The sequence below is a fragment of the Netta rufina genome (genome assembly GCF_964035555.1).
Source record: "Netta rufina genome assembly, chromosome: 1".
In the NCBI taxonomy this organism is placed as follows: domain Eukaryota; kingdom Metazoa; phylum Chordata; class Aves; order Anseriformes; family Anatidae; genus Netta; species Netta rufina.
The window spans coordinates 9,280,668-9,296,249 of record NC_140123.1 but is presented as its reverse complement, the minus strand read 5'-3'; the positions used below and the strand labels follow the sequence as shown (position 1 = coordinate 9,296,249).

Here is a 15,582-nt window from a genome sequence, read left to right as displayed (position 1 = left end):
GCGGTGGGATTGCTCGGCATCTGGCGAGCAATCTGTGAGGCCTTAAAGAGCCATGTGAGACCACAGTCAGAAATGTGTGGTTTGCCAGATACTGAGGGATCTGCGGGCTCATTTACTGATCCGACTGCTACGCCATTGGCCCCTCTGCTGCTACAGCCATCAAAGGCTTTTGCTGTTGCGCCCCCTGTTGACCTGGACATGCCTTTTGACCCAGGCCTCATTGGCCTTGAAAATGAGATGGATATGCTTTTCTTCAATTCGGGAAGAATGGGATACATAAGGCCTGAAGACCGAGTTGCTCGATAACTTAAAGCAAGATATATTGTTCAAAGGGAATGGAAAATGGAGACTTGTATGTAATCAAGAAAAGGAGTGGAAAATGGAGACTGTTGAGTCATGGAACTTGGAGGATTGTTTGTTACTTTTCCTGATTGTACGTATGTATAGGCATACTTGGGTTTAGTATGTAAAAGCGATGTTCTATATATTTAGAATGTTTGATGTTCACGTGTGCGTGTTGGTGGAGCATAGACTCCCTGCACACCCAGCACTGTTTACTTGCCTTTTATACCTTTTATAAATATTTGTTTTATAAATATTACAAAATTCAGATTGAGTTGAGACTTCCTTTATAACAGGGACAATAATACAGAATTGTAGATTATGATATTCAGAAATGAGTGGGTAGTCTGAAACTGCCAAACCTGTGTTTACTTCAGAGTTTTAGCCGAAGTGCTTAAATTAGAGAATATAGAATTTATTTTCTGTTTTAAAAACACAAAGGATTAACTGAATTATACTGAAAGATAGTGCTGCTTGAAAAATATATCTAAACCCCTTCCTTTCACAGAATAAATAAATAAATAAATAAAACTAAAACAACAAAAATAAAAACAGGAGATAAAACAGTATAATTTTCATTTAGAGTAATTTTGAGAAGAGAGAAAATTAAAAATGTAACATAAAGAAGGATTTCTAATCCAGGGGATGGGGGGGAAGGGAGGAAGAGAAATGACTTTTCGTATAAAATATCTCAACTCTGTAAAATGTTAGCTGGCTCTAATTAGGAGATTTTTTTTTTTCCATTTCTTTCATCTTGCACTTAAGGAAGTGTTATTCTGGATGGGTAATTTCTCTTTAGAAGAGGAATTCTGAGTGCTGGGCACAGACATGAGCCCCTTTCACACCCCTGAGTACTCTGGCTGCATCACTGGAGTTAGCTATGTGTACAGTCAAACACATGATTAATCCTAAATCAATTTTTGCTGTTTGTTGATGCTTCACACAGCAACTGCAGAGAGAGAAAAAAAAATGCAATAATGAGAAAAGAAACAAGACAAAATGACATGAGAAGCTAGGGAAATTGTGAGGGAGAGGCAGTATTTTAATTTTCTTTGCATTCTTTATTCTAATCCACTGGGTTTTTATGCAATCAGCATTCCTAGATGTGTCAAACCTTAACATAAACTAATACAAATACAGGGCAGAACAGATGTAGATAGGTAGCTAACTGTCCTCCCTTTTTCAAGGCAGGGCCATTTCTGTCAGATTGATGTTTGCCTCACTAGTTCATTGACACACTCCTTCCTCCCCCCTCTCCCTCACCCTGAATCTGCAACCTATTCTAGTCCATTATTCTCTTTAATGTGAGGAACATTTTTCTGGTGTTTAAATTAAATCTTCCTCCTTCCAGGTGAAGTCATGCATGCTTACATCAAGATGATAAACAAATTATGGTCTTTCTGCTGCAGCTTTTTATATACTTGAATACAGTTATCACATCACTCTCCTAGTATTGTGTTTATTATTTCAAGCTGTGAATCTACAGCTAATTCAATCAAGCCTGTCCTCCACAAGCCTGTCCTCCACCTTCCCACTTCCTCACTGACACCTTACTTCTGTTGCTACTGTTAACTGTGCTAACCACTTGCTTTTCCAGTTGTTTGATACTAAAAGCTGTCCTAAATTTGTCTTTGGAAGCTTTCTCCCCATACCAAACTGCAAGCCAACACTTTCTTTACTCTTCCTCTCACAATAAAGTGGTTAGCTTAAGCTGGCAGTAGTTCTCTTCCTTTGACCTGTTTACGGTAATGTGCAACTCTAATAATTTGCTAGTGCTATGGAAGGTATCAATCAGCTCTGCAAATCCCTTTTACTCAAGATAATCAGATTGACATCAGTAACATATTCCGTGTGGCTGATCATAACGCTAAATATCAAGTAGATGTGAAGTGGTTTTAGAGCAACGTCCATTCTGTCTTTTCCAAGACATTTTCTGCATTAAATATTTAGCTCATTGCTTACAGGGAATGGCTCACTTCACCTTTTTGTAAACCCCTTTCAAGAGGGTTAGGAATTTCTTGACTGTATTGTATAAGCCCAAAGCAGCCATCACCACCATGCATATTGAATGAATTGCCTGTATAGTCATTAACTACCTTTTCGATGACTTCTTCATAACACTTCTAACATGATTAACAATGATATATTTTATTTAATATAGTATAGATATTATCCTATATCACACAGCAAGTCATTAAGGAAAGTGCACCAGACATTAGTATGACTGTCAAAAATACAAACACAAAAGAACTGGACAAGGGAAAACATGCCACAATCCTGAAAGACAACTCCCCACTGAGCTAGATGTGAGTGTAATATTAACACCAGCCAGATCTGCGCATGTCATAGTCATCTTTGTGACAACTTCTTGTTGACAAATCTGGACAAGCTGATGAATGAGATATATTCATTACCACTTACACCTGACAGATATCTCAGCAAGGGGCTTTTAGGTTTGGTGCTGCAGCTGTGCAAATACTGCCTCATTTCACAGTAAGGTTTCTTCCTACTCAACTCTATCTTTAAGTCTAGGTGGGATCATATTAAGAACATTTGCCCATCAGTTAAAAAACAACAACACCTGTTTCTGGTACATAGAACAATTGCAGAGGTAAATAATTCAGGTTTTGGTGCAAGAAAATGTCTTTTATTCTTCAGCTCTGATATCACCGTTTCCAGCTTTTAGGAATATTCTGCTACTAAAATATCTGTCTCTAAACATTAAAGTTAGAAATGTGAGTGAGGTGGTTCATTAGCTCAATAAAGACAATGTTAGAACTAATGGCACATAAGGTTATGAGGTGATATTCAGTTTATTCCCTTTGCAATGGGAGATAATTCTCAGAGAAGAGAGTTTGTGGAGATATAGTGGAGAAAGTCAAGGATAGAATCCATAGAAGCATATTTGTACTAGAGCTGGAGGAATATATTTTTTCTCTAGTGTATAAAATGCTCTCTTTGACTGCAAAGATATCTTTATAGATATAAGTCTCACCTGTGAAGTTGAGAATGCACCTACACTGCACTGACTGATATAAGGAGGAGGTATTTGGCTGACTTTGAGTCTGTTCTTCATCTCTTGAATAGAATAAGAAATAATGGCTGTAAGCTACAGTCAGAATCATTCTATTGCATAATGGGAAACAGCATTCTGCTCATAAATGTAGTTGAGTGTGGGAATAAATTACTCAAGAGTGGTTTGTAATTGGAAGGTTTTATATATGATAGAGAAAGATACTGTCTATGGTGATATGGATACACGCAACATTTCCCCAAGGATGAGAAATGGATTATCTATTCTCTATAACCTCGCAATCCCTGTTTATCAGGTTACGCTGGGTGGCTCACATACTGACACATCAGCCTGAACAGGCACAGACACACTGTAAGTTGCCAGACTACGCTGCCCTGTTTAAAATTCCATGTTGTAGTTTAAAATCTAAATTTACAATTCAAGCTTGTGTAAAACTTGCTAGTACAGCAATCATGACATACATTAGGGAAGTACCCATTCAGAATGGGACAACGCCTTTAAATAACTTGCCTCTTCTAACAGGGTCTTGTATTACTTGAAAAGAATAATATGGAAAAAATAAAGGGATGACCCTAAATCTCAAATTACATGTTTTTGTGTTACACTTGAAGATGACTGCTGGTCTTTGCAACTCGCTGTGATGGCAGGGACATATGTTAGGAGAACAAACAAACAAACCAACTAATTCATTTGCTTGTAAAACAAAAGCAATGGCTAAACTATTAGATGTCTTCAAGGAAAGTTAATTTGTGGTCATATGAAGAGAAAAGTGAGATAATGATTCTATGATTCCGTAAGAGTCAAATGCTCCATTTCAAACTACAAGCATATATGCACAAAGGCATAAGTGAAAAGTATCAAGAGGTTGGTAAATCAGAATAAGACTGAAAAGCACAGCCCATGCAAGGGGAGAGGGGGTGTGGTGGGAAGACTGTGTAATGATCTGTTAAGGACATTCAAGTCCTGCTTAAGCTGTTTGGACCTTTTCATATCATTACTGGAGTACTGTTCACCTGGACTTTTTTAACCACCTATAATGAAGTTGTTCTTAAACATTTATTTACCTAAATATCCTACATAGTCCACTGCTTACAGAAAGTCCACTTCTTTGGGTGACAGTGGAGATTAAACCAGGGTTTTGTTGGAGCTCCTCCTTTCAGCTAGTTTTGGGTTCCAAAACTTTCTCCAATTGAACCAGCATATTTTAGTGATGACACAGCAACCAATGGAGTATAATGTTTTCACCAGCTACTGCAGTACAATTAAGTCATTAGGAGAAGAAAGAAGTTCTAAGGAGGGACTATGAAGTCTGTATCAAAGTAAGGACACACCTTTTCTCTTCTCCCTCACCTTCACAACCCTGCTGAGTTCATAGAATAGCAAAGGCATCTGACAAACACTGCTATATCATCCTGTTTTTTGACATCCCATAAGCATTGTTACTATAATATGGATGCAGAATTAAAATATCAGACACAACTGGTGCCTTTGCATTTTTATGCAAACCACTTTCACTGGCTTTTAAGGCATTCGTCTAGTGTTTGCTTTGCTACCTTGTCTGTCTGAGGTATTGTTGTTTCTACATTGTTGTCTCTACAATGCACACTTTGAGTAAATCTTTTATATAAGCCTCCCAAAAGCCTCTGGCCCAAGAAGCTGAGCTAAAATACTTATCTGAATGAAAAGCAGCTCTGTTGAATGAAAAAGTCCTTCTGTGGAAAAAGTTGAGAAGAAGAGTTATGCAATTTGAAGCTGTTATTTCTATCTTTTTAATAACTTAAAGTTTTAAAATTATATCTCTGCTGCAAATCTTCTTAGAGGAGATAACTATTCTAAAGTAATACTATAAATTTTAAAGCACTCTGCTGGATTAGGTCTACAAAGCTATTCCTCTGAAAAATGATAAAGAAATTAATTACAGGAAAACAGTTTCTAAGTTGTTTATGTGGGAACTCATAAAACGCAGATACTGACAGCACAGCTCTATTTCTGTCAAATTCCATTCAGTATTAATACTTTTTTAAACCTACAGAAAATCTATCGCTTCCTGCACTCATAAAACCTGTCAGATTTTGTGAGGATGAATAAAACAGCTTAAGATAAATGTTTCAAAGAAAAGGTAAAATCATTCATATGTTAAAAAAAAAAATAAAAAAATAAAAAAAAATCTAAAGTTTTTATCACTAAATAACCTATAAAAAGTGCTAAGTCTTTGACAACTACAGAGTCCTGATGGAGGGTGGAAACTGTTTGCCTATAGTGAGCCTCCTGAGATCGTTTGGGAACATTAACTCCTGTTAATTGACTTCCTAACATTAACATTTCTAAGTGGATCTAAACTTAAAAGTAAATTTTCCAAATGCTGTATTCAGGCTGAAAATCAGTGTTCATCTCTCCTTTCACGAATGTGTATTTTACTCCTCTGTGCTGAGTAAATCAGTACATTTAAAATCTAAAGCATGTTTAGTAGTCTCTTCCTTTTACTTTCAGATATTGGATATTACTTTTTGCACTGCTGAAACTTTTATTTACTGACATTGCAGCTGTGTTTGTGAGATGTAATCAAGGGTCCAGGATTCATGACAATAGTGTCTTGTGCAGAAGGGGTCCCTGTCTGAGGTCTTGACTCCTGCACTGTGTGATGACAGCTGAGTCTACATGTAGAGAATATAGAATGTGCTAGGTGACTGCAGCAGACTGAAATGCATGATCTGAAATACAGGAGCAAAGTTTAAACCAGAAATCAGATGATCAAAATAGAACAAGAGAATGATACAGTTAAAGGTCACTTTCATCAGTTACTCCATGACTAGCTTAAAATAGTTAGGGCTACCTTTGAAAAATGCATGAAGTTTTAAAATAAATTAAATTAAGGTAGGTGGTTTTTTTGTTTGTTTGTTTTGTTTTGTTTTGTTTTTAATCCTTCAGTTATTCAACCTTTACTATTTAAAGGTGTTCTCTACAATCATTAACATCAGTGCCTTTCTAGAGAACAAAAAAATAAAAAAGTAAAAAAGAATCTGAGACTATTCTACAGTTCTGTGACTGTAAGACCTGGGGCTTTTGATAATCTGAAATATCATGCTCTTGATAAAAGAACAGAATTCTGCATTGCTCTAATGAGATATGCATATTTTTAATAGAGCTGAGTGAAACTTAATAAATGTCAGTACTTCCATGGAACTCCATTATGGAACCAGAGGGGAATTACCCTAAGATGTTTGGGACATTTTATTTGATTTGGGTTTTCAGTCACTGCTGTTAGCTACTTGTGGTCAGAGTGTTGCAAGCAGAGAGGTTAACCAAAGGGGATTAAAATTCTATGTGTGGTACAGTACCACACAAGATCCATAATACTCCAACCACCAACAACCAAGAAACAGGAGAAAAACATGACATCTGCATAATGCTTTGCCCAACTTCATTAGTCATGTCTGCAGAGAGGATTTATATTTTCAGATGTGATGCTGTACTATAACAGCAGCTGAGCTCTTAGCTGGCATTTCTGCTTCAGCAGTGTCAACTCAATCAAAATTTGCCTCTAGCTCTTCATTCCATGCCCCACTGTGCAGTAGAGGCATAGTCGGCAACACAGTGCTTTGTTTCACTGCCTCTCAGCACTGTCAGAGATCCTGTCCTCAAGGTCATCTCCTTTCAGGTAAGAGAAAAATCAACCCAGTGTCACTAAAACACTCCACAATTTTTCTCCCCAGAGCTCACAGGAGCTTTGTGTGATGCAGAGCTGTGTTTATACAGAGCCGATTTCAGGATCTGTGATTTGTAATGTTGTTTCAATTACCTAGAAGATGAGGAATATTTTATCTAAGTAGAAGGTGCCAGTTACAAGCAAACATAAGGAAAAGAAAAATACTGAATCCTAGCAGAAGTATTGCAGGTGCTTTACTAAACACAGAATCACAAGTGTGGGTATGTGCTCTTAGGCTCATAATTTTGTTTTTGAGAAAGCTCTTTTCTTATTCCGTTGAATTGTCAATGTTTCTCTTTCATTTATCCCTGCAGTGATGGCTGGGCAGACAGGTACGATGTGACAGATGGGTATCAGCGTGAAGCCGTTGGTGGAATAACGATCAAGCTCCAGTCTCCTGATGTGAAATGGTTTGATGATTACTACCTGCAGCTTCGGCCAGAAACCAATCACCGAAATCCATGGTTTCAGGAATTTTGGCAGCACAGGTTCCAGTGCCGTTTGGAAGGGTTCCCTCAAGAGAACCCTAAATACAACAAGACTTGCACAAGTAAGTGAATTTATTACTTTTTCTGTATAAACCAGTGTGACTGAAGTTCTGGTGTGAACAGGTCATGTTGAGCTGACACTGACTGCTCTGATTGGAATAGTGAGTGGGATTGGAAGCAAAGATGCTGGAATTGAAACACTGGCTTTTTACAAAAGGACGAAAGACATGATTTTAAAAGTATTTATGTATCTAGAGAAACAAATAGATACCGCCTCAGCAACTAATGCTTCTCTAAATTTGAAAATCTTGATGCTAGTGTGCCATTACAGTCATCTAAATACTTTCAAAAGTCTTGTCCTCCAAAATTCAATGCTTCTTTTCTGAAACAAGTCTAGCTATATTTCTTTATGGCACAAGAGCAATCAGAGAGTTAATACACAAAAGATTATAAGTCCAGATGGTAATGATGAAGATCATTTGTGTACTTCAGACAGAAGACTAGTTGGTTTGAAGGATTTAATTAAGTTTTCTTTCAGATGTGAGTCATTTCAGGAAATGCCATTTTGACTAAGCTGATATTTTTCATAAAATTGTACTGATTTTAACAAAAAACTGCCACAACATTTTGTCATTTTTGCAAAACACTGACCTTTTTTTTTCTTTTTTTCCCAGAAAGATAAGGTGCTTTCTTTTTTTTCTTCTCAAAATTTTTGCATTACTTCCATTAATTACTCTCTATTTCATGAGATGCCTTGCAATACTAAGGCAACACCCCATTTCATTTTTATCTTGAGGGGTAACAGCTTTTTAGTTCTGATTGAAACATACTTCCTCCTTTATTTGCTTGAAGTAAGTCCTTAAGCTACAATGGAAGTTTAAGATGACACTGACACCAACTCAGCAGATACTACGTTGTTGTCTTACAGCACAGAAAAAACAGGCAGAAGCCTTACAAGCAGACACAGTGTCTCTGTTTTGCAGGTAGTCAATGTCACTGCACGTATAATGCTGAATTTCTCCATGCATCTTCAGATGCATGAATGGTTTTAAGGCTTTCCGATGCACTTGAGATGATACTACAAACCAACAAGGCTGTGAAACGAATGTTTTGTCATAGTCCTTGCTCACTTTCCCATTATTTGAGTTTCTGAAAAAGCTTCAAATAATTTGAAAATGAAGGAAACAAAAGAGGAGAGCTTTCATTTCCTTTTTTGAGAAAGTGTTGCTTATATTACGAAGAGAAAACAAAGGTGATAAAACCATAGGAAAAACATAGAGGGCCTATTAAGTCAATGATGAAACTCCCACTGACTTCAGTGAAGCCAGGGTTTCAACCCCCAAATCAATGCCTGTCTCTTTAAGTGTCCTCCTACACAGCAGGAGGTGAATTCCATTGAAAAGCACTGAGTTCCTGTAAATGAAACTCGTTTTCTGCAAGAACAGGGTCATATTAAAAGACTGGGCCCATGTGTATGTATTTTTAAGTAAAGCTTAGGGACCTAATGGTCAATTGTCCTGATGGTAAGTGAATGTTGTAGCTTTGAAGCTCTTCAGACAGTCTAAGGCATTAACCTGAGTCTCCCCCTCCTTACCCAAGTTATACCTAAATTATAGTATGACAGGTTTTCCTTCAGATTTCCTTCAGATTTGCTGTGGCTAGAAAATGGCCCTGGGGACTTGACAGAGGGAATACCATAGTAGATGTCCTGGCATCCCATGTTGGACATCAGCCCAACCACAGCTGTAAGGCGCAAGGGACATTTCCTCCTAAAAACGTCAATAATTTCCACACACCTGTGAGACTAAGAAATGGTTTTAAGGATTAAAGTTTTGGATTTACACAAGAAAAAGTCCCCCACATGTATAATCCCTCTCAAGTCCCACTTATGGTTCATAAGTCTTTTTTTTTTTTTTTTTTTTTTTTTTTTTTTTTTTTTGATTTGCACAAGGCTGTAGAGGAAGTTTGTGGCTGAAGTGGAAATCGAACCTAAGAATCAAAAAATCTCTGTGTACACCTTCAGCATTCAACTATCTTTTCCCTAGTATTTTTCTTCTGCTATCTTTCCAACACAGCATGACAGAGGTTTTATTTGCTCTATTGACAGGTACTGCATAGTGAGCAGTAAATTTCATTGATCTCCCCACAATAATGTAGATATTTTTCCTGAGATAACAGTACAGTGGATATGACTGGCTACAAGCTAATAAAAACCTCTTTTCTATCAATGTGATGCATTAGCAGTGACATTTCAGATTGACTTTTTGGGGGTATCTTTTATTTTACTTACTTTTTACCAACACTGGGAGAATCTAATTTCTGTTTTATATGAAAGATTGAGAAGTGTGAAACGTGTGCCTACAGAGTCTTTTATAGTGCCTAAAATAAAATTCACTGCTGAAAAAAAAGTTATCTCAGGGGTGCAGGGAGATGTTATTTTAAACATGAAGTCATCCAGTTGTGGATATGAGACAACTTAATCATAAAGCTTGATAGCACATTTGGAACAGCATTTATTGCTGGAAGGTTTCCCACAAAGAAATCCTAAATGAGCCACAGCTCAATGAGATTCCTAGAGCCCAGGAGTTTCAAACACACAAAGAAATGTGTAAGAATCACGTGGTGCTGATTTGCAAATCATGATCACAGGAAAAAAAAATCCAAATATATTGTTCTAATTACTTTTTCTTCAGCTTGTCATATTCACTGCTAGGCCATGATAACTATAGTAAAAGGAAAAAAAAATAAAAGAGAGAGAGAGAAATAAAGATTTTAATAGCTTTAATTCTTTCTCATTGCTGTAGGGCAGAACAATGTTAATTCAGTTCTAGAATTCCCCAGATTAAGGACACTACTCCACAGCAATCAATAAGTCTGCCCATTAAAACTGTCCATTTAATCAAGGTTTTCACACAGAGAATTGTTGATCATCACGATACTCGATTTTACCATTCTAATTTTGATCTAGATCATTGGTCAAAATTCATGAAAATGATATTCAATGACTGTTGTTTAACAACTGATGGACATCTTAATCTCACTCATGCCGTTCTCTCATTCTCTCTCCTCAGAAGGACAGGGAAAATACAAGGAAAAAATAATTACGGGGCTGAGATAAGGACTGGGAGACCAGTCACTATCGCTGGCAAAACAGACTCAGTGTAGAGAGATTAATATAATTTATTGCCAACTACTAACAGCGCAGTGAAAACAAAAAGCAAACTATAAACACCTTCCCCCTACATCCACTCTCTTCCACCTCCTTCCCCAGAGTGGTGCAGGGCAACGGGGAATGGGGGGTGTGGTCAGTCCCTGATCTGCACCTCTCCTTCACAGTCACTCTCTGCCCCTGCTCCACATGGGGTCCCTCCTACAGGATGCCGTCCTTCCCTAACTGAGCCTGTGGGGGCTGTCCACAGGCTGCAGCTCTTCAAGAACTGCTCCACACGGCTCCGTACCATGGAGTCCATCCATCAGGAGCAAACTGCTCCAGCATGGGTCTCACACGGGGACTAGAATAAAGATGAAACTTGCCCTCCATGGTCACAAGCATTTTGTAGGCTGACCTGAGAGTTTCAGCATGGTGATGTATATGTTAGTGTTGTCTCAGATTTATCCTGATAAGAAAACAGGAATGTACCCTTTAGTTTACCTTTCGTAAATACATTTTCTTCTCCAGCAGCTCCATATTAAAAACAGACAAACAAACAAGCAGGCTAAGGACTTTCTCAGGATCCCAAAAACACTGAGCTTATAGAGGAATGCTGGAGACAAATAAAAATCTATCTCTGCACCAAAAGGCAAGCCATTTATTACTTCTTGGGATAATTATAAAAAGATACAAGGTTGATAGATGAGGTCATTATTAAATGACAACATCCATATAGAAAGCAATAACCATTATTTTGGAGGAAAAAAAAAAAATGAATTATTCTACATCATCTGGTTGTAGAAAAAAAAATGTTAACAATAAAAAAAATTGTTAACAATATCAACAATTTATTTAAACAGCAAGTAAATAAACACGGGTAATATTATGAAATGAAGAGGCAGTTTAATAAGATATGTAAAATAAGATTGTGAAAATAAGATTATGAAATCAGCCATAGAGAGAGAATATGAGAAAACAGTCTTAAAGCATTTTTTATTCATTCATTTCTATCAAATTCTAAAAGGTCTCCATCCCTTCACATACATTTAGTTCACAATGAGGTAAAAATATTAGCATCAAGCACGTTTTTCATTTGCAGATTTGAACATACCTAATCTAAATGGGTGTCACTGATGTTGCTAAGTACATTGATTTTCTGCCCAGCTGGAGTACTACAGAAAGTGAGAAGTTTGCAGGCTTATCTGAGTTGATTTTCAGTGTAATCAGTTCCATGCCACAGGACGGGTGCTACAAGCCACTTCCAGACACCAAGAGTCAGAGTAAAGAATTTATAATGCATCTTGAACAGGAGATGTGGAATGGCCTCAAAACAGTAGGGATTTTACAAGAATTGGATTTGGCTTCCCCTCTGGCACCAGACAGGTATCTTTTTTATTATCTAATTCCTCAACTCAGTGAAGTTTGTGAATAGGTGTGCAACTTGAACCAGATGAGTAACTCTACTCAATGACTGTCTTCAGGTCATAAAAGGTTAATCCAATCCCTTGTTATCAATTTTCTTTACAGCTTTAGCGACTGGGTGTGTATGCACTTGCATGATCACAGGCAAGTGTTCCCATCAAAGCTCAATTTTTTCTCCTGGTAAGGGTGTTTTACAAATGCATCTTAACACAGAACAGAAAGAAAACAAAATGTAAGGAAAGTACATTAAATTCTGGCTCAACTGACATTAGTGGAAAAAGTCAAGCATTCAAAGTCACCAGGAGCAAAAGCATATTTATTACACCTACCTGTCTGTTAAATGAATCCTTTTACCTCTGCTTCTATTTTCTTTCTCTTATAGTTCCTAAAAGCCAGAGGCATAGATGGAACATCATTTTTTTGAAGTGTTATTTAAACACAGAGCAAAATCAGTATACATATCCCAATTATCTATGATCTAAGTTTAGGACAAGGAAGAGAGAAGTAGTAGAGGCTAATGCTGATAAAGCATTGTAACATCTTGGTTTGACATGCAGAGGTTACGGGCTTCAGAAATACTCACAGTCCTGTAAAGGCATGATAGAAACAAGAACCTGAAGAAAGGTGATGGACCATTTTTGCAGGTATTTATTTACAGCAGGGTCCTGACATTAAATACTGTGGTTCAAAGCAGCAAGGGAGAAAACACAAAGGTAAATGATGGAAGCTTAGTTAATCAGTCAGAGATCAACTATAGACAAGACACAGGGAGCACAGAAAATGAGGAAAGCAACTTATATCTGACATGCTGGGGAGCAAGGAGCCAGGGGCAGGGTTTATAGGGAAGAAGACCATAAAGCAATAAACAGGGAAAATGAGACTTGCAGTAGCATCTTGAATGAGTCTTAGCAAGATGAAGCAAGTCAATTCATCCCTTTTTGATTTAACCGTGTGGCTTCTATGAGATAAAAACTTTTTTTTTTCTTTTTTTTTTCAGGTGTACTAAAATGCACATAGGAGAATTATTGCCATAATTCTCGAAGCAATTAATAACAGGATTAAGAGTGAAAGAGTTTATCTGCAGAAAGGGAGATCTGGGATAAATGTGAGAAAAGTTTTGTGGCTAAATGTACAGAAAAACACAAGAAGTATAAATGTGAAAAATATCTGCCCGTTTGCTCAATATCGTCCAGCTCCAGCTACTTCTAATGAGGTCAAAACAACCCACAGAAAATCCTAGAGCTTCAGCTGAAAAGGAACTTGGTATAACAAATGGCCCTATTGTATTTCCAGATAGAATTTAGGAATCACACATAAATGTCTAGTCTTTGTATTGCAACAGGATAATAATCTGTTTGTTAGATTTAAACTCAAATGCCAAAATTGGTTTAGTCAAACCCCAGCTGATAAAAAAAGTGAGTCCTGTCAGAGTGGATGGCTTGTTTTCCATATTTCAATGAATGTGTCACATTTAAACCCCATATTCCCCAAACATGTGGCATTCCCACAGTTTTATCTTTAGATTTCTAGTGAAAAAAAAATCAAAACAAATTACATTAAAATGTATTTGTATTTTTTAACAGTGAATTAAAGGACATTTTAATTCTCCTGAGTGCATCCTGTCTCTCACTCAGTTTGTTACTTGATATATGATGTATCATGTTTGGGCACTTGCAAGCTGGAAGATGATCCAAGCCTCATCTTTATGGCCAACATTTCAGATTTGAAGCTCAAATACTGTTTATCACTACTTTTACAGTAAAGCAGTTTCAGGTCCAGAAATTCCAAAATGTGGATAAGCTGCAAGGCATAGATTCAGTTCTGAATTTTCCAGAAGTCTGACATAATCTGATCCAGGAGCCTACACAGACATGTCACTATTTTTTGATTCACTCAGAGAAAGAAGCAGTATGGCACTGATGAATGCTATATATTCTGTTATACCTATTTGAAAGACTTTATATATATATATATATATAAATGTATATATATATACACATTGAACCTGATTTTAACATCCCTGCAACTAAAACCCTTGAATAACTGCAGTCTTCCCATTACAATTATTGAATTCCACAAACTCCTCCAAAATCTGACTACAAAGCTACATCTTTTTTCTTTCACTTTATGCTCCCTGCATTCCTCCTTCCTTACATTAGGATCCTCTGATGATATACCATTCAGCTGTGGTTATATCCTTTATGCTACCATTCCTTTTCTCACTGCTTTTCTAAACCCTGAAAACTACCTAGAAGTTATTAATACAATAGTACTGGTAGACCATGTCTCTTTAGCCTTAAGAATAAATGCAAATTGTAATTAGATGTATCCAGATTATAGATGTTTCCTATTAGAAGGGTGAATTAGAGTAATTCCTGTCATTCTCTTCTCACAACAATTCAGCTTCTTACATAGATTCAAATACTTCACATGTTTGCATGTGCAGAAAGTTTTAGGCCCACTTTTAATGTGCTCTTCCTTCTGTAGCAGTCATATTTCATTGCAATTTATGATCAAAGAAATTGAATTCCATAGAAGGTGGAATAATAATATTATTCCTAAGAAAATGGTGTTTATTTTGTGTTTATTTGGTGTTTTCTTATTCCTAAGAAAATTTATTTACCTTCTTCTGAGACTTATGGTCACTGTTACCCTTTTCTCTGATGTTACTGAACTTGACAACAGAACCCAGACTTTCACTAGTATGCAGGCACTCAAGGATGCAGGTCAACCTCCAGGCAGAGCTGTGAGAGCCCTGAATATATCTTGCTTTTGTAGACTTAAAAAGAAGTAAGACACCAAAGTCAACTAACCATGTTAAAAACATCTTCTGGAAGTTCTCTCTGCATTTTTGGACAGTGAAAAAAATATATTTTGGGCTGATCAAAAACATTTTGCAATCACTGAGTGATAGGATGAGGGGAAATGGCCCCAAGTTGCACCAGGGGAGGTTTAGGTTGGACGTTAGGAGAAATTTCTTTACTGAAAGGGTCGTGCATCATTGGAATAGGTGTGGTTGATTCACCATCCCTGGAGGTCTTCAATAAAGGTGTAGACGTAGAACTTGGTAGCATTGTTTAGTGGTGGACATTAGTACTAGGTTAGCGGTTGGAGTAGATGATCTTAGAGGTCTTTTCCAACCTGAATGATTATACAATTCTATGATTTGGTAAGTGGACTGCACTGGAAGATATTTGCTTATCAAATCTGAAATATTCCAAAGCAGCATGTTGACTCAATGACACACACTTTGACAGAAAAGTGTTGAAATGAGTCTTTTTTATTATTATTGTTAGTACTATTTTCTCATTTCAGTAACTCGGAGGTGTTTTGTTTCAAATTTATAATTTGCTTTCACATTGTTTCAGTCTGTGTTGCCGTGTTGTTTGTTACTGTGTTTTTTTGCCTCAACATCAAAATGACATTTCCAGTGTTGCCA

At 37.0% G+C, this 15,582-nt stretch overlaps 1 protein-coding gene across 3 annotated transcripts in view; it reads left to right on the top strand.

Moving 5' to 3' along the window:
- Nucleotides 1-15,582, top strand: part of GRM5 (glutamate metabotropic receptor 5) — a gene marked incomplete at both ends in the record, with an annotated part of 269,036 nt that overhangs the window by 201,896 nt on the left and 51,558 nt on the right. For all 3 annotated transcript variants that reach the window (XM_084292099.1, XM_084292098.1, XM_084292097.1), the window contains one exon: nt 7,397-7,632. In XM_084292099.1, the coding sequence (XP_084148225.1) occupies nt 7,397-7,632 (236 nt within the window). The remainder of the gene's footprint in view (nt 1-7,396; nt 7,633-15,582) is intronic.